Source organism: Amblyomma mixtum, chromosome 2, assembly GCF_055824585.1.
Source record: "Amblyomma mixtum isolate Tamu chromosome 2, ASM5582458v1, whole genome shotgun sequence".
In the NCBI taxonomy this organism is placed as follows: Eukaryota; Metazoa; Arthropoda; class Arachnida; order Ixodida; family Ixodidae; genus Amblyomma; species Amblyomma mixtum.
The window spans coordinates 294,940,274-294,965,507 of record NC_143013.1 but is presented as its reverse complement, the minus strand read 5'-3'; the positions used below and the strand labels follow the sequence as shown (position 1 = coordinate 294,965,507).

General features: G+C 47.0%; 1 protein-coding gene across 2 annotated transcripts in view; it reads right to left on the bottom strand.

Annotated features, from left to right (window-relative positions):
- Positions 1 to 51: 51 nt before the first annotated feature.
- LOC149364548 (ski oncogene-like) overlaps positions 52 to 25,234 on the bottom strand; it is a 121,052-nt gene continuing 95,869 nt past the window's right edge. For both annotated transcript variants that reach the window (XM_089574504.1, XM_089574503.1), the window contains 5 exons: positions 15,433 to 15,701; positions 14,372 to 14,461; positions 12,581 to 12,783; positions 9,967 to 10,175; positions 52 to 7,228 (listed from right to left, as the gene is read on the bottom strand). In XM_089574504.1, coding sequence (XP_089430630.1) covers positions 6,965 to 7,228; positions 9,967 to 10,175; positions 12,581 to 12,783; positions 14,372 to 14,461; positions 15,433 to 15,701 — 1,035 coding nt within the window. In that variant the 3' untranslated portion in view covers positions 52 to 6,964. The remainder of the gene's footprint in view (positions 7,229 to 9,966; positions 10,176 to 12,580; positions 12,784 to 14,371; positions 14,462 to 15,432; positions 15,702 to 25,234) is intronic.

Below are 25,234 nucleotides of genomic sequence, written 5' to 3'. Positions count from 1 at the left end.
CAGCTGGCTGCACAGTGTACAGCCAACGAGAAAAGTGACACAAAGCCCAGCTGTGAGATACAAACCCTTTACTATCTCTTTGAAACCCTCCAAATGACTTGTACATATATTTACAATATTCTACAGCCGTGAGCAAATGTACAAAGCCTTTCATGTCGCAAAGAACTCGCGACATTGCACCCTCTTCAAGTCGTCTTCCCTCCCCCTTTTCTTGGGAGAGGAGAAAGACAGTGCACAAGGGGCATCCAGGGAAAACAATGACGAAAACAGTCATGAATGAACGCTCTGTTGGGTGCCCCACGTGAATAGTGACACGCAAGGCACCGGTCGCCCCTCCAGCCCAAGCATTGAAACCAACAACACGCCAACCGTAAAAACAGACAATGAAATAAGGGCGCATGAGAAGGACTGATAGTTGTAATTCGTTGAGTATATCACCACCCTCGTTCATGTACGGGGTGCTAGTGACTTAGGTTCTGTGCCTTCTCTCACAAGCGAAGCTGACACGCATCTCTCACACACCTCGGTGCCTTCTTTCCCCCCCAGAGGCCCTTCCCACTCTAGCAACAAGCAACACAAGCTAGCAAAGCATGCCGTCCCCGAGGGAATGGCTGTCGCTCTATAGCACCACTCTGGCCTTGCGTATGTACACCCGCGACCCTGCTCAACTTCTTGGATTCGAAAGAAAAAGGCCACACGACGTCGGACTGTGCAGGAGCTGGCAGCACATGCCAACTCCTGCCCCCATTCTCTTTGCATTGCCTCGAGAGCAAGGGGCGTCGGACTGACACCAACCACAGGTACCGCAACCTTTGTCGCCACCTGCAATGAGATGGCACACAGGACAGCTTTTCAGCCGAGAAACAAGCTACAGTGAATTGAAAACAGAAGTGCCTTCTCTGCACCTGCTCACAGTCGGGGCGGAAAATATAGTGTGGACTCAATTGAGGCGAAAAACGAAGGGGCAGTGGGGGGGGTGGGGGTGGGGATGCAAATGTTCAAACATTTGACTCTTTCGAAACAGAAGGCTTGGATGGAAGCAGCTTGTTTATGGCTGCAGCCTGTATGCACATGGCCATCTCGCCGGTTTTGCAACCAGGCTAACGCAACTTGCTCTCTCTCGCTTTCACTGATGCCACTCTCTCCTTCACGCAAAGTATCACAATCCTGCCTGCACTGATCACAGCTTTGTGTGCAGGAGCCAAGCTTGCTCCGGTCACCAACCACCACCATCTCTCCTTGTCCACCTGAATACAGGCTGCTGCGCAGACCTTCGAAAAACACACGCCAAACTCTCTCTTCCCTACACATGCAGCATCAAGCACAGAACTGGACCACAATCGGCTGCTCGGGGTAGACAAATGGAAAAACCCTGTGCGACACACACTGAACCTTCTACACACTTTGCCCTGCTGGCCATCTGACTTCCATCCACTGCCATAAATGGCACCACAACGCAAACGCCATGCGACCAAACTTCCCTCTTTTTTCAATTCAACGATACACTGCTCACTCAACACTGCAAGAAACAACCGTGTAACCTGGACACAGGACAACAACAGTTCAAAGGAAAGTTCAGAAAAGGAAGGAAAATAAAAAACGCAGCATTTGTTTCATTCATCGTCTCATCCCTGTGCACTGCCTTCTGCCATCATGTGACAGCCTGCTTAATCTCATCTATGCTAGCTTCCACTACAAAAAATGTTCGAGCCGCTGGCTCTCGATGAACTGAGTGTGGCTTGCCATTCCCTATTTTGCATTCAACAGCCAACTGCTTGAGTGCATTCATGCGACACACATTTTGGCAATGCAAAGCTGCAAGTGCCAACAAACCCATGATGAAATGTAAGCGTACAGACAGCTCCTAACACGTAAGGAAAGTATTCACTGCATAATAGTGCTTGCCCCACTGGTACACACAAGCCCCTTGCATGCCTGATGCCAGGACATTGCAAACGGCTCCTTCCTTACACACTGATGCCTTGCATATAAACTGCAACATTTTGCCAACACTAGACCAAGCCCGGCCAAAAACACCAAAGCGACTCTGTGCACCTAACAAGCTACGCTAAACGTCCTCCTCCGGGTGTGATCAGCGACCGCACGTTCCATCAGGGCTTGCATGAGCGCACAGCCCTTGACCGCAACAATGAAACGCATTTCAGAGGCAAGAAACACGTATTGAGAATGAAATCTCTGCATGCTGCTTTGATACCACAACAGAGTGCATGGGGCCACAATGCAATTGGCAGCACTGCCAAAAGCATTCCTTTCACACTGCATGTCTTGTCCAGCCACGAAACTGGTTACAGATCCAGCAACAAAACCAGCCATTGCACATGACCTCACACAGACGGGCAACACTCATTCCCTCTGCAATCCATGCAGCTTTTCCAAAGTGAAAGGTGCACACAAAATTGATGCTACTGCTTCCTTGTGAGCCTTGAAAAAATGGAAAAAGGAGAAGAAAAAAATGATTTGAACATTGAAATCATTCCTGAGTACGAGAAATTTACAATGCGGCCACATGCCTGTGAATTAGGAGCTGCCACTCTACACCAGTGCTGTCGACATTCTTTTTGGACAAAGTTTTTCACAATACTACAAGCCTCGTCTTTGATTTCGAACGTGTGAAGCTTCCAAGCACCGATACGGTCCTTATTATATATTGTTGGCTGCGACAAGAACATCCACAATGGACAGCAGGCCTCAATCTTTTACACATCCACTTACAGTGTCTGAAATGTAAAGAATGCTACTCAGGCCGGTCACACAGCACTAGCACACCTCAACAAGATTACAACACTGGGGATAGGCTGACACATCATGATTACCAACATCTCTGCCAATCTGAGGAATATACACAAACATGTCCAATAGTGCAAGCTAAACATTGGGATGCTGCAGTGTTTTTGGCTCGAAAAACGCCCACCGAATGCTGCCGTGTGGTTTCACAGTCGCAGCTCCTCATTCAACATGTAACATGGACCTTCAAAGGCTTGATTCCATGAATAACACTAGGCCTACGGCACACGTCTACTTGCAGTGTACTGCACCCATTTTCTCAACACTTGGATCTGGCATTTAGTTGCTCAAGATGGCTTGAATGGGTGAAGAACTTACAGCCTCTGAAGAGCTGGTTTAGCCAGACACACACAAAAAAATAAAGAGTAATAATGTTCAGGGAAAGTTGCTGTGCATACAATGATGGTCAAATGCGGAACGATGTGAATGGGCGCTGCCTGCACGGCAACAGCGCATGGAAGGTGACGAAAGGATATGAGATGGCGACTGGACGAACAAACCAAAAGTGCAAAGAAAAGTTTGAACCACAAAGGATGGGGACCGGTATAACTGTATGTACAGGTGCCACCGTCACTTCAAACAAACCTGTCATGATGGTGCGACTGCACGTCGGGCCGCATTGCAGTTGTCTCCGTTTTGCTACTACGGCCTAATACGAGTCGCAGAGAGTGACATGATCTGAGCAAAAAAATAAATACAGCGAGATGACGCCACAAACAATGGGGACAGGCTGACTGGTATCTTGGCACTAGCGTTGCTCGTATACTACTCAAAAGGAAGAAGGTGACAAAGAGGGATGTGGCAGGTTAAAAAACGTAGGTCCATTTCCAGTGAACACAAGACCAGGACGCAACGCCTCGATGAGATGGAACAAATAAGAATGACGGCTGCCAAAAGGGAAGCAATGTAGGGACAGACAGCTGAGTTGAATTTTACAAGTGGGAGCTGACTGCCCGGTTGCAGTGGAAAGAATGACAAGTGTCTCTCTCTTGGCACGGATTTTTTGTACTGCGAGGGGCGGCTTCACAATGAGGTCGGTGCTTTTCCAGCCTGGGAGAGCCGCACGCCATCTCGTGTAAGTGTTTCCCATGTCACTTTTGTGCCGTTGACAAAGAGCTCCTCCGCACGTGGAAAGAGTAGTGGAAGAGGCACCAATCCTGGAGAATGCTGCCTCCATTTCCACTTCCTTTTTTTTGCCTTCCTTTCTTTTCTTTTTTCTTCCCCTTTTCTTTTTGTACGATGAGTGTCGGAGTGACACATTCTTGTGCAGGGCTATGTAAAGGTGGGGACATCATGACTAGGACACACACGTTTGAAAACCCGCATCGAGTAGTACTTCGAACATGCATACATACGCATTTGCACGCATGCGCTCACACACACACACAAACAAACAAAAAAGAGAACCTTAAAACCGTAACAATGGCTCGACCAGGTGCCGAAGACACTCAGATGAGGTATCGTAACTGCCAGACATGCGCGAGAATCAAAGCAGTGCTACTGCGACAAATGAAACACCTGCATCACTTTGCAGCAACAAACGTCTGCGTGTTTGCCCACTCCAAGTCATTTTTGTGCAAACATGCTGTGTGTATGTGTGCTGGGGACAGAAATATCCTTGTGCAAAGAACACTGCACTGGCAAGCACAAAACATGCAAGCCATGTGTGTGCATCCGCGAAAACAACATCATGTGCTATCCGCAGAGCAGAAGAGAGTAATCACATTGTCACACAAACAGGTACGACCTACAGCCCTTGTCTACCACCTCTAGTTCAACATGACGTGTTTCCTGGGTAGCAAGGACACCCCTATGGTAGATGCGGTGTGAAGTACATAATGAGCTGCAACTATTGAGTGAGCGATGGGGGAGAACAGCTATTTCACTGGGGTCAGTGAAACAACATAAAAAAAAATATGAACCCGTCTAAAAACGAAATAGAGTCATGAAAGAAAACTCTTCGAGAGTCCCTGAATGCACACTAAATGGAACATTACACGCACCGCCGCTGTTAAAGTTTGGACACCCAACAGTAACAAAATGCACGAAAGCTAGTTTTAGAGTCCACAAAGTCTTTGAGGCAGATTGCCAAGACCAAACGATGGCTACGGGACGAGATATTGTTCCACTGCCAACTTCCATGCCACGAAGCACACTTCAATCCTTTCCCAGCCAATCAGTGATCCATGCAAACCGCAATGTGTGAGCAACTGCCCCCAGCAAACTGGTGTACGAACAAATTTCTTTCCAAGTGCTTCAGGCATCCACAGTTCTACAAGAACACTCTACATGATGGGCTATGGGAATGACAACAAGCGAGTGTTGAAAAAAAATAAATTTATGGAAGTCGTTCCTGTCTACTGCAGTGCGACAACTCACAACAGCAACATTGGGCCAGAATGCTCTAGCACACATGCAAACACACGCACAAACATACCATGCAGGCAACAGAAATGCCAACAGCTCACAAACAGAGTAAGAAAAGTGCATACATGCACATAAGCACAATGCAAGCTGGAACTGCGGAGCAACATTAGGCACTCGCTCGCACCTTTGACCACCCACACAAAACATGCAGGCATGGTCAGCAAATCGCACAGCAGCAATGCTCTCTCAAAGCTTTATGGGAGAACTTGCTCTTAGAGCCTGGTGCCTTGAGTTTGTCAGCCAACAGTTCCAGCTTGCACTGTACAAGCGTACTTGTCTCATGCACGCTACATCATCCAAGAATACTCCTCACTGCGCAGTGGCTCTGTTATGCACTTGCGCAACAACAACAACAAATGAAAACAACAAACATTAAAACTTCTGCTGTCTACAATTAAACACAGCCCACCCACCCCTCAAGGCAGACAGGAAAAACCAGCAGGCCAGCACTTAAAAAGAAGTTATGAACACTACACGGTGAGCGACACAAAACAACAACAACGAAAAGAATGCATACTCTGACAACACAGCTGTCCTCGTTTTCACAAAGAGAGAGAAAGGAGAAAAAAAAACGTAACAGCAATAATGGGGACACCTTGAAAGAGGAAAGACAAGAGGATCTCAGCGGAACAGAAGGCGAGATCCTACAGTGTGTGTGCTGACTGGCAGCACGGTCATGGCTAGCACCAGTCACCACAGTCACCGTGTGCGTTGCAGTCCCAGAAAAAGTATTGCATTTGACGTTTCTTCCTGGACAGGCTGCCATTGCTACACAAATGGGGCGACCCCAGTAGGCTGGACGGGCAGGCCTCCACTCCGTGTGGTAAAGGTGCTCCTTGACACCGTGATATGCTGTTGTGTGCTTTTTGACCAGGGCTAGAAGAATCGCCCATGCCATCGTCTCTGTCAACTGCACGGAGCCCAAAGCACATGCCACCATAGATGATGCCAGGCCAATGCTGGCTCGAATGCGTGTGCATTGTGCTCCTGAGCTCAGACAAAGACGTGGGCCCACCCTGCCACCAACAGTAGAAATGCTGAGCCTTTCCTTGTGCCCGTTCTGGAACTACAGAAATGTCCTGTAAATTCTGCCAGTGAAGGGGGCATATTCCATCTGGATTTGTTTCAGCTCTCAGCTCTGTCAACGAAACGATGAGAAGTTTCGCGCCTCCACTTAACCACTTCTGGGATGCTTTTTGTTTTACTTGGTCTTGTGAGCAGTTTTCGTGGGTGCTCAGCAGGCAGCCTGATTGTGATCAAAGAAAAAGAGCCACACGGGTCAAACATATCCTCCTTTACACTCTTCCATGCCTCTAGATGAAACCAGCCCACCCGTTTCCTTTTTCTGTCACCTCCTATGTTCCAGACATTAGGGCCCACCAGCCTCAACAGGTGTCTAGTGTCAAAACACTACGTGTTAATAAGTTGTGCAAAATTTTGTAACTCGGTTGTTGCCCCGACTACATGGTCACAATTTGGGTACAGTGATGAAGATATACCAGGAGGCCAGCTCCAAGGAGGTGATTCTGTAGCAATGGGCAGAGATAAGTGTGAGGGTAGCTATGTGTGGCACGCCACAGCCTACTGGGGTACACCCACTCTTGCTACACTTCCCTCAGACCACTACAGCAGGCACAGCTTCCCAAGTCAATGGCAGCAATGGCACAGAAAGAAACAAGTGGAGGGTCTCGGATGGGGGCACTGCGAGAGACTTGCTGCTGCCTCCAGCACTTCAGGCGGTCAGGAGCATTTTGTGTTGTTCCACTGGGGAGACCTGTGGGGGACTGCGTGCTGCTGGGGGCTCCTTGCCTTCGCACAAGTTCACTGGAGAGCTGTCAGCTGCATTCGGAGAGGTGGTTTGCGGTGGTGGTGGTGGCGCAGGCGGCTGCGTGGTGCTGGTTGGGGACGTAGGCACACCACTCAGCGGCAAGCGGGGGGATGGCATGTCGCCACCCTTGGGCATGGAGCCGAGCTTGCAAGACATGGGCTCCGCCTCCTGCATTGCACAGAGCACAGAACAAGCTTACATTCTGCTTCAAGTGTGCCCCCTGTTACTTGCCTGGCTGTGTGACAACCTAATGCAATCGGTTTGCAGCAGTCACTGACAACAACAGACAGCATTAGCACATAGCGGATGCCGGCAGATTAAATAAAATGAGAATTTCATGCATTATTTTTTCATACTCGCTGCTTCTTCGTTCAGGCGACAAGCACCTTCTGTGAAGCCACTTATATTTCCAGCGCTGTACAGTGAACTGTGTCAATGTCTGCAGTGTAATTAAGTACTCTGAACAGCAAGCTTGACCAATGCAAGTGCTGTGTTGAAAGCATGGCACTTAACTAAAACACAGTGCCATTGAAATGTAGACACCAAGGCTGTGCACTTTCTTCTTAGAGATCCCAATTTAACAGTCACATGAGCTGCACTAATGGCACAAAAACGAAGGAGGGAAACATGCACAGCAGACACAAATGTCCACAGTATACTGTTAGTTTTTATTTTAAGCTTTAAGTTGCCATTCTGCTCTGACACTGCGCACGTGCTTGTCATACAAGCCTCCTCCTGGTACCTTTGTGCCTTTAGCACAGTTTGTGCACTATGCACTAACAAGCCAGCAAACGAGCACTGTTGTAAGCTTGCTAAAGCTTACCACCCTGGCACAATGCCGTCCGCAGGCACTGCAGGAAATGGGTGATGTGGATGTGTTCTCAGTGATTTCAACAGGCCCAAACATGCTTGCCTATAATCACTGCAATGCTCTGGATCTTTTCATACAAAGCTAGAAAGGGCTACAGACTGAAACAGACTACTCTCGATTGCAGCAACAGTAGCAGCACTCTATATGGCGATGCAGATGGAGTGGAGTAACAGAGGAAAGGTAAATGTAGCAGCAGGTGGGTGGGCGAGATTACAGTGAAAGCTCATTAATTCAACCCCCATTAATTCGGAAATCCGGGTAATTATAACTGCCGGCTTGGTCCCGGCCAACACCCTAGTAAGTCTGTGGCTTTGTGCGCTCACTAATTAGAACATAACGAGACTTGTACCGATTAACTTGAAGAAGCTAACGAAGGGATCCTGCGTCCGGATACTACTGGTGCAGAAGAGAGAAGATGAATTTCGCTGCTCAAAACCTGAATTTTAATTCTACGCTACAGAGTTGCGCACACGCCTCTGACAACTGCAGGCGCAATGACGAATGGATGGCCCAGTCTCTGAGAATAGTCTGATCACGTAGTTTCGGTTTCGTTTTCCCGAGTTTTGCAGCAGCTCGCAGCGACGCCGGTTCCACCTCCAGCGTCAGCTAGCCAACCAACGTTTCGGGTGCTGACTGGCGCGTCGCTGGTATTTTGCACCCCCCTCTCTCTCCCCGCCTCGCCGCCGCTGAGCATTTCATTCACTTCTGTCCACGTGGTTCCATTCTTCCAACGCGCCAAAACTGTGCTAACCACGTGCAGGTCGCTCTTCATACGATGAAGCCTCCTCACAAGCAACGGTGCCGCTTTGATGGGTGTGACGGTATAGCAGTGAAGCGCCAGTGCATTGCACCGTTAAGGATGCCGGGAAGCCCCTGACAATTTTGGAGCAGTTGTGCTTCGACGTCGCCGGCAGTATGCACGCTATAAAGCATTGGTGGAAACATCGAAAAACAGTCAGTACTGCGCCATTCTTGTCTCAAAAAAAGGCATTCATTGCCCAGCCTGTCAGCAAATAAATTTCATCTGGTGGAAGCAGTTTGCTCGATGTCATTCAATAATAGAAAAACTTTCCTTGGACCTTGAAGTTTGAATTAACAAGCTTACCGTATTTTCCGGTGTACAAGACGCACCCTTGTATAAGACGCACCCGCCATATATGCAGGCTATCATTGAAAAAATTGGTATATAAGACGCACCCGTGTATAAGACGCACCCCAATTTACCCAGTTAGGCTAGTGAGGCTTAATTAAGCATGCTTATGCGACCATCGCAAAATGCACCGTACGTGGGAGAAGTTCTTAAGCAACGCTAAGTGATCGAAAAAGGCAACACTCACGCCATACCCGCCCACGTTTTAGCACAAAAGAAAAAAAAGCGAAAGAACTCTCTTTATGTCCACAACAATTTATTTTTACATAAAACCTTCAAAGTCTTCATCTTCGGATGCGCTATCGAAAAGGCAACGCGGCTGAAGCATTCTCTTTGCACTACGTACTTGCAAAGGGTGACTAAAAAAAACATCGGCTTCTCTTGGCTTGTCTTGACAATAGCGAGAAGCGCGACTGTCGCCATCTTTTGGCATTTCACATTACCTTTACTTGGGCTCTCCGAAACGGCCGCATGTTTAAGATCCCGGAAGTCGTCAACCCCGCCGTTTCATGATAAAGTTCACCTAAAAAAGTTGCGCACGGCGGTCCCCGTATTGAAGTATTAACCATGTTACAACCGCGTTATTGGTAGTAATATTTTTTCGGTGAAAAAAGCTTGAACATGAACCTGAGTAATTTCTGAACTCACAAAAAAAAGAAACGGAAAATTCGCATATAAGAGGCACCCTTGTATAGGACGCACCAGCAAGATTTTTGAAAAAAACCCGCGTCTTATACAACGGAAAATACGGTATACTGTAGTTAAGTTTGCTGGTACGTAGCTGGCGCTGCGTAGGGCTGATAAGAAACAACTGGGAGAGGCCTTTGTTTAGCAGCGGACCCAGCTGGGACAAAGGTGGCAGAGCCCTGCAGTCGGCTCACTGACCTGTCGCTGCTGCAGCAGCAGCTTGTAGCCTGTGAGGTAGTGGCGCTGCTGGTAGGCAGCCAGGAGCAGGTTGACCTCACGCATGATGTCCTGCCGGGCCCGGTCACCCAGCGAGTGCCGCTCGAAAGCCACCCAGAGGCCCCGCAACTCAGAGACCACCAGGGGACTGCCTTCCTTGCCATCTTCAGCCAGACCCACGTCTTCCACGCCTGCAAGATGCGCCCGAGGAACACAAACACCATCAGCACACAACTTCCAGTTTCATTCACGATTTTTAATTTCATTTTTTTTTTTCCCCACTGTACTCGTCGCTGTACCCCACACTAAGCCTGATTCGTGTTATTGCCTCCAAGCCCTTCGAGTGTTGCCATTGATATTACCCATGTTGCTTTGCATGAAGCACCTTGAGGGTGCTGTGCAGAAATTTTTTCCCACCACATCATCTATGCTCACTCCTTAAGTAGCTACTATAACATCTGAAAATATTGAACTGGAAGTATACGAAATACTTCCAGTTCAAGGGGCTGCATGCTGTAGTCTTTGTGGTCCCTGTTTTGTCTCCCAGTAACCGACCTGTAGGTCATACCTTCATCATGCTAATCAAACGGCTTGTCTCAAGGCATGCGTATGGATGCACGCACTTACATGCAAATGTATATTAGAAATAAGGAAGAAGAAGACACTGCTCTTTAACATAATCTTATTCAGCAACCTTGACATGCACTGGGGGAAAACAACAGCACTGGTCCAGTCATAGGGGACTGCGACTTTTGAGATGGGGTCGCTGACAACAAAAACAGTTTTCCTTAAGCCCATCACTCTCCGAGGCAGAGATCAAATGGCACAGGAATAAAATCTGCTGTGTACCCTTCACCTTCCATGCCATTCAAAACCCTGTTTAATCAAGCGCTAACGTTGTTTCATGACATTCATATACAAAGGGTGTTTAGTAAGTTTTGGAATTAGGAGATGTAATTGAAAGATGTTACATTCAAACGATGGGGTGGCCACAGCCGGTAAAGAACAGGGTGAAATGTAGATCAACGGGAGTGACTTTTGTCCTGCTATGCATGTGTGTGGCTGTGCCAGCGATGATAGTGGCAATGACGACGACATTCAAATGGAAGTTCAAAGCGCCCTCTTTCCCAAGAGAGCGCCAGTTCTTGAGTTAGTCCCGAAGCCATTTCTGCCACTAATGTACTACCTCTGCAGGCAACTGCAGAAGAATTAAGGTGTCAGACACTTTGTCGGCGTGGCCCTCAGCTTTTTCTTCATATTGGAAAATAGCCAAAGTCAATGCAGCAAGAAAGGTGGGTCAAAATATCCACCTTCATTCTTCTCAGATTGCACGAAGATACCAGTGCACCAGTGGCGTAAATGTGCTGCTGCTGGTGGGGACACAAAGATGTGCTCTAAAAATCTGAGGGCTCCAATTATACTTCTCTAAAACTTGCAACCCTTCAACGAAATCATCCTGCACGGCAACAAATTTTCCTGCAATGGCGATGCCATGACTGCATGACTGCTCTAGGCACTTCTTTACAGGCATGTGCAGCCCGCTGCAAAATCACTCATTTAAAAGCAGAATGGCATGAAAATGGTTCACCGCAAAGAAAAATCTTCAGCATTAAAAACAGCCAAAACTCCCTATGTGCAAAAATGGGCGAGTACAGAGCATGAGGAATCACTTCAAAGATGTCATTACGAAAAAATGCTTTTTAACTGGTCTTAGACCTATATTTCTTAAATTTAGTCCAATCCTAATGAAACTGCACCATCTTGCTCAGTTTTTTATACTGATTTCAACAATAAAATTACCTTCCTCATAAATTAGTCGGTTCCCAAGATAATTAATTTTAATTAGTCATTCATTAGTACCTCAGTGCAAAAAAAAACTGCTCAATAAAAAATAATTTTTAATATATGGCTACATAGTATGGTGAGTAAAGAGCGCAATAATCAAAACCTTTTTTCCATTTTACCCTCATTAGTAATTTTACAGCACTTGGAATATCAGTATTCAAGGTGTGAATGTAATGTATCGATAAACTTTGCGAAATTATAAATTTCTGAAGTGCGATTGAACAAATCTGCTCCGATTATTGCAAACACTGTGCCCTCAGCTTCCCTTAGCAAACAATATGACATCTCTATCTGTCCTAGATGTTGAGATATTGACATACTAAGACAGCCAGATGTGAAAATTTTCATGCCATTAAATTGTCTACTCCTGCATAAATTCAGTTCACACGATGATCTGAATTTAATATGGTCAAAATGCTGATTTCTTGAAGGAAAAAATTGGTACAGTTAGAAAATAATAGCTGTAGATTCCACAAATGTCATTTTTTGAAAATTGATTTTTTGGTCATTTATTGGTCTCAAAGGCCAGTGTCCCCCCTTAACATAGTTATCCATATCTCCCGCAGCTGGGGCTTCAACTTTCTGTTCCCAGATGAGCTAGAGGATCTGGTTCTTTCCCAAATCAAATCAACATACCTCCTTTGCAAAGCATGTGCCTGTTGGAAAGAGCCAACGAAGCAGAGTGAACTCGTTTAAACTGTGATGAGCACTAAATTCCTGGGGACTAATCAACTGTATTATGGTGGCTTACCGGATAGTGTGCTCAGGCTGCTATTGGACATAGTCTCCTCTGTGTCAGCAGACAGCCTCCCGTTGGCCAGTTTTCCCGCCGGTGCCGCACCCACAGGCGTCTCTTCCGATGCCCTGCTGCAGGCTGTTGGCACATGCTCCTTCTTAGGGACCACTTCTGCAGCAGCTTTCTTAAGGTGATGTAGCGCCATGGGTGCATCAAGCCTGCATGACAAAATTGGTAACCAAAATTTTGTGTCAAATTTTATATACCAAACTACAATTTGACATTTACTGAAGAGAGAAAAACTTGGCACCCTAGTTTAAATCACCGCAGTGATGTGATTGGCCGAGGTCACTTTGGAGCAGCATTTGGAGCAGCCAAAAGTGCGGTTGGTGCAAAGAAGCGAGAGTTTGGTGCAGATATATGCCGCATTTTCCTATGTTTGAGTCGCTTTTCTCTCTCTTTTTTTTTTTTAGATTTTACGTCACTGCAACTCATAACAGTGAAAAATGACATGCCGCCACGCACCATCTTTCGTGGTTCCTAGCAACTATGCTTGTAAAGAAAATCGATGAGTAAAAGAGAAAAATCGAGCTATTATACAGTTTTAGCAAAGCGCACTCCGCTACCGTGATCCGCTTCCATGGGGAATCTGGGTCCCAACTACGCCCATGCAACGAACTATGCAAAGTCAAAATTTTGCATTTCAAAGCTCGTTCAGCTGCTTTTCCCGTGTTGCAATGGTGTCACTGCGCACAACATCGTAACTGAAACCAAGGTAACTGCTTCAATGTCATCAAATACGCAAATGGCGTCTGTATTTGCTGCAATAGAAATGCGAGCGACACCATATTACAAATGTGCAGTGTGGAAAAGCCAACCCAATGGGCTTTCAAGTGCAAATTTTTGATGTTTGGTATTTTGAACCACATTGCCGATAAAGAAAATTTAAAAAAAAATTTTCACCTGTGATGTTGACGGCCATCAATTTCGCAATATAATCTTTCCCCAAAAAAATTTGTGTACAATCCACCTGAACAGACTGCACAAACCTAAATTATTTTTGAAAAACCTTTACTTTTCAAATAAAAATCTGTAAACTGTAAAAACGTGTACTGTCCCACTGCTAAGGTTTCTGTGCACTGTCTACAGTCCTTTAACTACACAATAATTGGCTTTTATCCCCTTTTTTCACGCGGACATGTCACACATGTGCACCTCTCCTCCTCTACCCTCTCCCGAGCTGCAGTGGTTGAAAACAAACTGCCAGCTTGTATTGCACATCCACAGCTAGTGTGTGCCGACAGGTGCAACAACTGCAAGCACACATCTGCCTCTTGACAAGCGTAGTTACCACCTCACAGATTTGGATCACGCCTACTGCACCAATGTCATGTGCATTTGGTTTCGACGAGTTTTCTCTACAGCAGACGAAATTTCATGCACTCCCCAGAGCGAGGCACAGTGGCATAAAAGACTGACAACATGTGGCTAAGCTCCAAGAGCAATAAATCGCGAGAAACCCGCGCTGACCTTGAAAATATTGTATGCAAGAGGTTATTAGCTAATCAAGTATGTTGCACTTTAGGTAATCGAAACAACATGGAAGGTCAGAACCAAATCGTAAATAAAGACACAGGCTTATTCTATGTTATGTTTGTGACTGAATCACAGTTGCCATCATGACTGCAACAAGTTTTATCTACTCGCTTGTCTTTCTCTTCAACTCCCACCCCATTTTTTTGTCAACAACAGGCTTCGCGTTTTTGCAGTCTGAAAACCAGCACAGCACGAAAATGCAGCACTAACCTGTCAGGATCTGTTTTGAGCATCGCTGGCCCTAGCTTTTGTATTTCCGCAATCTCTGCTGGAAGGTACGCCTCCACAGGGTAGGCCAGGCTGTTGAAAAAAAGGATGAAGAACAACGTTGGCACATTTGCTTTCCTCCCTTGCCTTACTCATCAATGCTCGAGTTTTCCCATGAAGTGAAGCGAATTCGGGCGCCAGAAAAAACTAGGACCTGTTCTCATCTGTGGACGCCTGGGTGAAGTGGAACTGCTGCGCCACTGCTGTTTCTCGCTTTTCCACACACTTCCTGGTCACAACGTCATCGCTCGCGGCATACAGATATGATCAGAAAAGAGCATAAATCAATGCTGTCTATGTACCATGACTGTATGCAGGCTTGAGTACGCTAAACATGGGCACATTCCCACTTTTAGTTCAGCTTATTGAAACACACATGCAACGATAAGCCCAGCCTATTAGCGCCATCTGGTTGGGAGGACGAGAACCACTACTGTGAACAAACCGACGCTCCTCTTAAGCCTACAAGGGGCAGAACGTCGCTCTAAATCAAAAATAAAGCACATTTATCATTTGCGCACTTTCTTAAAGGTGAGGTGAGACGAAGCGAAAGACCAGTGCCCCATTTATGGACAAAAATTATTTTCGGACTACAAAAAAAATTTAAGAAAAAAGGATCCCTGCTCGTGCCACAGGCTTATGCCCCTCCCTCCCTATTTATGAACAAAAATTAAGGTGGCAGATTAAAAGGAATGAAAAATAATAGCGCACAGCCCGCACCGCTTAGAGCACAACGAGCTCCTATTTATGGACAGTGAACGCACTGGAAAAGGCAGCAACAATGAGGAATTCAGTCCGAAGTGACCTGCAGAATCTTTCCGGCGGCAGAAATCGGACCTGGACCGACTGGCCTCGCCGTGCCGCTTTCCACCCTGGTTAGCGTCAAAAGCGGCTGAATTTGCTTCGCTTGCAGGATTTTTGGACAAGTATGACCGGGCCCTGAGGCACAAGCAGGAATCTGGCAAGCTCAATTTGTTGACGAAAAGACAGGGAAAAAAACTCACTTATTCTTGAGGTAGACGGGCAGAGCCGCAGACGGGAGGCTTGTGGGCAGCTGCTCCATGAGGTGCGGCTGGATTAATTTGCCTGCCACCCGCTCCTTGAGCAGTATGGGGCTCCATGGCTTGAAGGCTGAGGTCCTAGCAAACTGGCCATGCTGGTACAGGAAGGCTGGGTCCGGGCCCACAGTCATGAAGCCGCTCACCTCTGCATCGACTGGCAGAGCAGCACGCGCCGCCTTTTTCTTGCTCAGTACGTCGACGTGTAGCGGACTCTGCGTTGGTAACAAAAAAAGAAACTGTAGTGAGCTGGTGAGCAAAAGGTCATCTCCAGCGCTGCAGTACGGCAGACACAACAAACAGGTTTCAGTAACATAACTGTGCATGAGTGGCAGGCTGTGGAAACCGCATGCATGGGAAAGTCTGTTTTTGTTTTGTTTTGCGAAAGCAACACTTCCATATCGAAAGATTCATATGTTTTAAATTTTCCTGCAGAGTTTCTTTCGGCGAGGAGCTTTCGATTACTGCAACGAAAATATAGTCCATAAGAGTCTGTAGAATGCCCCTCCCGGAGGCACTATAAAGGTAAAACATTTTGAACGCCTCTGGGAAATGCCAAAGAGACAGCTAGTTTGTCTTCTTATACATTGTCCCTGTCAGCAGTAGAATAGTCTGTAGGTACACACAAGCCGATCATGCTGCAGTCGCTTCACTTCCACGGCACATAACAACGATGACATAGCTACATTGGGGGCACATACAGACAATTTTCGGCTGCCAATAACGATAATGACAGTGATGCCACTACTATTATTGCAGCTACTACCACCACCACCACTGCTACTGCTACTACTTCCAATAATAATAATAATAATAATAATAATAATAATAATAATAATAATAATAATAATAAAGGTCAACACAGCTCAACGTCCGAGCAAAGGGGGTCATATTTTTTTTTTTTTTTTTTTTTGGGGGGGGGGGGGGGTAAGGAAAGGCCGTTCCACTCCACTCTCCCCCACCGCTATTCGACGCACCGGGGAACGAAGCCGCGCGCACAACCACAGCGCCCTCACGACAGCGCACAGGTGCCGCGCGATACGTCACAGCCGTTCTCCTCCGTCTCACCTGAAAGGGACGACAGGGAAATCAATCCAATATGCTCCACGGTCGAACGCGCACTGCGCAAGCCAAACTTCCCCTCCCACCTGAAGCCCTTTCCCCACGAACAGAGGCACCGCCTCCCGAGAACCACGGCGTCGTGATTTATGGACACCGCACTGCGAATGCGCGAAGCGCGCAGAGCGGAGAGGGAGTCCCTCCGGCCAGCTCTTCCGTCCGTTGAATCCCCACCTCCTCCGGGGCAGTGCGCGAGGTGTCGGATGCCGCCGGCGAGTCAACTCATCGACAGCGGTGGGCGCGTGCAGGTGTGCGCGGACCGAGGGACGGCGCGCGCAGATTCACCGAAACGCGAGCGGCGGGCTCCTTTCCCGCGGGAGAGGATGGCACCTGTCGTTCTCACACAACAACAACACATGTGCAGGAAACGAAGGTGGCGTGATGCGACGACCGACGCGCCGTAAGCGAACGCCGTGGCATTGAACGTAATACACACGCGAGGTGTAGTGGGGGAGTGACGCGATGCCGCAAAGCGGTCCTCTTCCCGCTGTCCGGAGCGCTAGCTCCCGTTGCAAGGACAGGGGATACCTGAACGGAATCACCAGATGAGGCGAGCCAATGGAACGCGCCGTCGCGAGCGCGAGATGCGGCGGCACGTAGCGCGGAAGACACCGATGCTTGTTGGTGCCGCGACGACAAAGCCGTTTTGAAAAGCGAACCATGGCGCTGCTGGTGCATGTACTGCTGCTAACGGCGAGTGTAATTCGAAAAGCGTCCCAAATCCCAAGTGTGGCCCTAAATTTACCCAAGGAGCGATAATACGGGACACGCGCATTCAATGAAAGGCGGCAGGAGACGTCACGAAACAGCCCCTTGCAGCAAGCAGAGTTATCGGTGTTCTTCACGAGATGTCGCCACAGTCGGCTCGCATAAGCGGATAAATTAGTAGCGAAAGTTATGGAAAAAAGCGATTGGAAGATTGGGGGCTCAAAAGCAGAGACGTTACATAAGGTTAGAAGTGTAGGATTTCAGCATTCAAATAAAATGGCGAATTTACAGACTGATTTATTACACCCTAGGATAAATATAAGGGTAAAAATCCGAGCACCCGTTTCAAAAGGGACGCTCTTCCATCCATATATCCATCCGTCCGACCATCCGTCTCCATCCATCCATCCAAACGTTTCAACGTATCATCATAAAACGTTGACAATAGGGCCATTTCTTTAACCTACACCAGCTACACCAGTGTAGCAAACGTCCAATACCTCCAATGAAGCTTTGTTACACTGGTGTAGCTGGTGTAGGTTAAAGAAATGACCCTATTGTGAATGATGATGCGCATTCTGCGCAACCTAAACTGAGCAGACTCGAGCAGCCTACTAAATGTATGTAGTTTGTAGGTTTGGCTCAAAAATCGCAACCCAGCTCTTTCCCTCTCTGCACAAAACGTGGCAGAAACGCTTTTCGGTCACGGCCGGTTCTGCAAATGCACATGGACTGTTTCGTCCGAGACAGCAACGCAGAACGCGAATACGCCACACAGGCGACACCAACGTTGGGCGACACAACCGGAGTCCTGGTTTGGTTTATGGGGTTTAACGACCCAAAGCGACTCAGGCTATGGGGACGCCGTAGTGAAGGGCTCCGGAAATTTCGACCACCTGGGGTTCTTTACCGCGTACTGACATCGCACAATACACGGGCCTCTAGAATTTCGCCTCCATCGAAATGCGACCGCCGCGGCCGGGATCGAACCCGCGTCTTTCGGGTGGGCAGCCGAGCACCATAACCACCGAGCCACCGCGGCGGCGTCAACCGCGGTCCTGTACGTGGTACAGCAAGACCCACGTGGGGCACAGCAACGCCTCGGCCATTTCGTGCATGTCTGTCCGGCCTGGTAAACAAAGGAGAGGGGTATATCAAAATAACGAAGCAAGAGAGCCCGACGGAGAATAGCCCGGGCGAAGAACACAAAATGCAACCGCGCTCCTCCACCCCGCGGACCCAGCTGTGCGCGGCGGCTGCGACGCCACGGATACCACAACCGCCGCAGCGCACACAATGTACGCAGCGGCACGCATTCTTGAGACCGCATCCGCAAACTGGCGAGGAAATAAGCACGCCCGGGCGCGTGTTTTTTTTTCAGCGCAAGCCCAGCCAGGCCACTGCTCATTGGCTCGCTGAACTGTGCACGTCACTTCCGCTCCGATTAGTACGCAAGCATTAAAAGTAAATGGCTGTTCTAAAGAACTATCTACGGAAACGTTTCATATGCATGTAAAATATAATGAATCTTTGAGAAACTAGATTTGAACGTTTAGTTTGGTCACGTGACTAGACTGCAATCACGTGACATGACGTCACTTTTGTCAACAGTCAAAATGGCCGCTTTAAAGGTCGTTGCGGCTGGTCGCGGTGTCTTCGGGCAGTTGTAAGCAAGTGATTCCAAGACCAGTGCAAGCCGCCTAGTTGGATCCAGGATACTTGCCCCTGAATGGTTAAAGTGCGCCGATTCCAAGGTGCTATGTAAGCCGCGCGGTTGGATGCTAGATATGCGTATTGCATTGGTTTTCAAACCGACGTAGGACCTATGCGGTGGCGATGTCACGAAGCGTTTGCGGCCGTGTTGCAAGCGTTTCTAATTCCTGTGAGGATCACCACGGACAGCGACGATCAACAGCTGCTCACCTTAGAGAAAGGAGGCTGCTCATGGTGAATTTCCTGTGCGTGCATAAGCTACACAGCACAGTGACAGTGTCCGAGAAGTGAAAGTGGTTGCGGTCGGAGCTAGTGCTTCTCCGCCGAGGCAGAGAAATACGCACGTGCGAAGGCTCTCTACGCACGCAGTGTTTTCCGAGTGCTGAAATGAACTTGGCGTTGTGCAGCTAATCGTACTGGTTACAGTGATCGCGACCGAAGCGAGCGTTGTTATACGCATCTCTTTTGCAATGACTGTCAGCAGGGAGGAAGCCTGTTTACATATTACAGTGACAACTACTGTGCACTGCTAGGGAAACGCTCGTCCCATCCTGTCTCTTCTCTCCTGATCGTCCTTTTTGCGCCTTCCCTTCGCCAGTATTTTTTTTTCTATCAAAAATGCAAAACCACTGCTGTGTGCTATTTTGAATCGCTCACTAATAATTTAAAATATATAACCTTGCTATTTGAAAAATGTGATTTTGTAATTTTGACGGTTGTTAGCAGCTTGTACTGCAGCCTGGCTTGTTCCACTCAGTGTGTTAGGCCCGATAGAGGATTCGTGTGCACAGTGTGCAAGTTAGCCTGAATGCCACTACTGTGCGCATATATTTATTTATTTGGAACACTGCCAGCCTCTGGCTAAAACTTTAGCAGAGGGGCATTACATGTATCATAGTAAAGGATAGCATTTCTAAAAGCGGCTGTGCAAACGACATATTTATACGCCGTGATATTGCTTGAAATAGAGGAAAGTTCTCGATGACCACATTATGCATAATAGAGCATTTTATTGGTTTGCCCAAGTGAACGAGTCAGTAGGCACTATATTAGATCAATTTATTTTGATATTTATTATACCTCAACGGTCCTAAGTAGCAATACCTGAGCGGTGAACTTTGACATGATGAGGCAAGTAGGAGCTTGATGAGTTCGCAATGTACTAATAAGGGAATAATTACTCATTAGTATCCAAGCGCAGCCATGCAGCTGCAAAGAAAAGCTTTGTAGCTCTTTTTGTAGCCGTATGGCCGTGCTTGGGTGGATGCCAATGAGTAATGACTACCTTATTAGAAATCATTTCAACTTTGAGGGAGTCGCCTAAAATATTTGACTAACACCGCTCCCATTTCGAGCTCACCCGATCATATGCTAGCCATACAGTTCGCGCACTTGGTAGGGCAACTGCCCCGGTGAGGCAGTATTCCCGGGTTCGAACCCTAGACTAGGGTAACTTTTCCTCTAACTACAAAGTTTCTGTGGAACCTGAGTAGCTTTCTTTTGTAGCCGTATGGCTACGGTTGGGTGGGTGATAATGAACAATTACTTCCTTATTGCAAACGTTCTCCACACTGGAGGATTCCTCAAAAATATTGGACTTGCATTGTCATTAACTGCATGGATTTCTACAGTGACCAGTTCGAAGGACAAGAGGTTAGCAAGCATAGCCTTGCGAGATGGAAGACCATTCTAGCCTTTCGTGGCAAAAACAAAATTGAATCTTGAAATGCAATGGCATAAGTTAAGGGAGGGACAGTGCTTGTGCAGCTAGTGCAGAAGGAACCATGCGCAGGAAAAGATTAGTTGGTTATGTGACAGTAAAGAGCGAAAAAACCTGCTGTTTCTGCATGAGACGAAGAAATTAGAAGATTCATCTTTAGTGCTGTGACGCTGGAGCTTCTACAATAGTCTGGGAGAATAAAACAAGCAGCTCAGTTCTGAATTCATCCCAGGATCTGAGAAGAATTAGATTTATGCCATGTGGCATAACAATATTCTGCTGATGCCGCACAGGAGTTTTGAATGCAAGCAACATGGAAGACGGTGACAAGGACATGCTATGGTGTAAATATCCTGGGCTGTGGGTAGTTGTATAAGTTGTATAAGGTAGTTGTATCAGGAATTGCTCCAAAGCGACCTAAACAGGATTGAAAGCTGGTGTTCCACATGGCTAATGACGCTCAATGTAACAAAATGCAAATACATGCAGGTATCACGCAAGTGCACTAATATCGACTACACGTATTCACTCAGTTCAACCATCCTCACTAAAGCCGAATCATACTGGTATCTTGGAATCCATATCACGAGCAACCTCACTTGGTCCGAGCACATCACGAAGATTGCTGCTGATGCATCGAAAACACTCGGCTTTATCAGACGTCACCTCAGTTTCTCCCCTTCTTCCATTCGCAGCCAAGCCTACAAAACTTTCATCCGTAGGAAACTTGAATTTGCATCCCCAATATGGAACCTACATCAAGCCTACTTAACAGCCAGCCTAGAAGCCGTCCAAAACCGTGCAGCCCGCTTTATTTCCTCCAACTATGACACCCGCTCTAGCATTACCAAAATAAAATTATCTGCCAACATCGAGCCTCTCGCGCATAGGCGTAAAATTGCCCGTTTATCATTATTGCATAAATTGTACTATTGTTTTCCCTCACTTCGAGACTCCCTTCTGCTCCCTCCCCTCCGAACATCACGCCGTCTTTTCAACTCCATGAGCATCCTAAGACTCCATGGCTCCTCAAACGCATTTAACAAGTCATTTCTGCCTCTTGCCATTGAAGAATGGAATTCACTACTCGAATGTATTGTCACTGAACGCGATGCTCTTAAATTCCACCAATTGCTGTCATTTCACTTGAAATCCCAATGTGGGTAACTGTTGCCTTTGCGTTTTATTTTGATGTTATGATTGTTTGATCTACTACTGCACCTGTCTGCCTGATTTATAAACGTGTATTTCTTTTTTTCTCTTCCCCAAGCAACGAATGTTTCACTGTATTCTTTTTGATCACTGTTTTTTTTTACTGTTTCACTGTATATTTTTTTTTACCTAATAATGTCATTACTTGTTTCGATGTTGCCCCCCCCCCCCCCCTATGTTATACCCCTCCAGGGGTCTTTAAGGGTCAATAAATGATGATGATGATGATGGATTGTTAGGTGAGATCATGTTACATTGTCAGCCAGTTCGGGTATCCACCGAGAGATGTGACAGTTACTACGTCATTTCCTTTCCTCAAAAACCAATTTTTTTTTTTCAGTATGCAGTGAATATGCCTTTCTCAGTAAGGCCTTAAGTAGGCAAGATGTAGTTATCCTGAAAGTAAAAAAACGTTAGTGCATTCTTAATAACATTAGCAAACAGGCTAGTCGAGAGCATCCGAAATATTGTTCTGAGAACTGAAATACTGTTATTGATTGCAGAGGGCAGACTCCATAGTCGTCAATGAAGGCACGTTAGGAAACACTGAAAGGAAGCTCATATTGTATTTAATAAAACCTCGGGCCCAAGGGCAATGCCTTGGGAACACCCGAGATTACAGGAAAAAAGCAGGACGCGTAAGAATTCGTATGGGAATTCTGTTGACGGCTGGCTGTTAAAGCTTGGAATCAGTTTAGAGCAACTGGATCCAAGTTATAGCATGAGAAATTACGCCTAATTTATATAAATGAGGGATTTTATCACACGCTCTTTCAAAGCCCAGAAAAAAAAGCATTAAGGGGGATGTTGCCGTTGAGGGAGAATGAGAGCAAGTTGGCTATCGCAGGAATGCTTTCTAAAGCCTTGCCAATTTGGATGAAACAACTTAATTGGCCATAACATTATAGCACCACAAGAGTATAAATTATGTTTACAATTGGGCGCACATGCCAACGGCACAAATTGGGTCATAGGTGCTGGGTGATGATTGGCAAGACACATACAGGGGCTAAGCTATGATGAGATAGGAGGCTATCTTCATGGCATGCACAAGATATATGTGCACACTGTGTCCTGTCCAGCTGTTGCATTCTCCAAGATTCACAGGGCTTAAGTGTGCTGTCGGGTAAACTGCTGGAAAGACAGCATGTCGACGATGTACTAAGGATGAGAATGACAACAAGAATGGCTACTGGGTGCGGTGGTGGTGATGTTCTTTCCTGTCGTCTTTGTTCTTTGTAGTTTCACTAGCTCCACAGGCCTTGTTTTCCTATCCGCTGTTTCAAAGTGGTGTCAGGTAAAGCCAATTGTTACTCTACAACCACCAAACTGCTGTGCCATACTTTAATCAGCTTTCATAATTTGCAATGGCAAATTTACTTCATAAGTCGTCTAGGCAAATAACACAGCTGAATAACTTGTGTCATCATCAGGACTAAAAATAACTATAATTTCATTTATACAGTCATGCCTCGTTAATACAGACCCCATTATGGATTCAAATTATGGACTATTTCTGGGGGCAAAACTTTTTCAATGCACTCACACCTCAATAACATGAAAACTCGCTCATAACACAGTGGACAGAGTGAAAATAAATACAGCTCTTTGTCGCATAATTGTGCAAAGTGCAAAGACTGTTAAGACTTCTTGAATTTGAGTAGATAAGTCAAGCACAGCCTGAATCATATGCTTTTTTTACACACCGTAATTGCCATCATACTGCTTGTCGCACTGTGTGCAGAGAGTTTTGTGTTAACCCATGAACTGCCAGGCCCAGCGACTCCTCCTGCTCAAACACTTTCTGGATGCCAAAGCACTTCTTTTTCTGGTGTCAAAAGCATTGTCAGTGCTCGGCGACTCACATCCTGGCTCAGATTACTCATTGCACAAAATAAATTAAGCTGCTTAACAATAAAGAACAGAGTCGCAAGCTTACATTATAGGCTCACAGATGCCTCTCCGCAGCCCACAATGCTATAGCACTTTTTAAACGGAGTGCACCATGTCACAACCTAAACCGAGAACTACTCCTCTGGCTCAGCCCACCATCATGCAGAGAAGTTTGTGTTGTCACCAATTCTTCATGCAAATATTTTTGCAGACATAGGTCCACACAGCAGGCAGGAAATAAAAAAAAACGACGCTCCACAAGAGACCACTGCACTACACACCGATGTTTTCGCACGTCGTAACCCGAGCATCCATAATCACAAAATGTACTGCATGAAGCAGCAACACGCCGAAGAATGGTGACGCTGTTGTTGTCGCGGAAGAAAACAGTTCGACGGCCGCGCAGCCAGGATCGCGTCACGTCGCACACACAGCAGTTTCGAAGCACAGTACCTACACGAAGCGCGATCAAAATCGGTGATGGATACGTAACAGAAACAACGTCGTATAACAACGCTCGCTTCGGTTGCAATCACTGCAACCAGTACGACTAGCTGCAGAACGCCAAGTTCATTTCAGCATTCGGAAAACACTGCGTGCGTAGTGAGCCTTCGCACGAGCGCACTTCTCTGCCTCGGCGGAGAAGCACTAGCTCCGACCGCAATCACTTTCACTTCTCGGACACTGTCACTGTGCTGTGTAGCTTATGCACGCACAGGAAATTCACCATGAGCAGCCTCCTTTCTCTAAGGTGAGCAGCTGTTGATCGTCGCTGTCCGTGGTGATCCTCACAGGAATTAGAAACGCTTGCAACACGGCCGCAAACGCTTCGTGACATCGCCACTGCGTAGGTCCTACGTCGGTTTGAAGATACGCATATCTAGCATCTAACCGCGCGGCTTACATAGCACTTTGGAATCGACGCACTTTAACCATTCAGAGGCAAGTATCCTGGATTCAACTAGGCGGCTTGCACTAGCCTTGAAACTACTTGCTTACAACTGCCCGAAAACCACGCCGAAAACACCGAGACACCGAGCGGCCATTTTGACTGTTGACAAAAAGAGACATTTTTTTTTCCTTCCTCCATGAAGAGACGTCATATCACGTGATCGCACTCTTGGGCGTCGTCTGCTCGGTGTGCGCCTAGTCACGTGACCAAACTAAACGTTGAAATCTAGTTTCTCAAAGATTTATTATATTTTGTATGCATACGAAACGTTTGTGTAGATAGTTTTGTAGAACAGCCATTTACTTTTAATGCTTTCGTACTGATCGGAGCGGAAGTGACGTACACAGTACAGCGAGCCAATGAGCAGTGGCCTGGCTGGGCTTGCGCTGAAAAATAAACACGCCGCCCGGGCAGCCTCAAGGGGGGGCGTA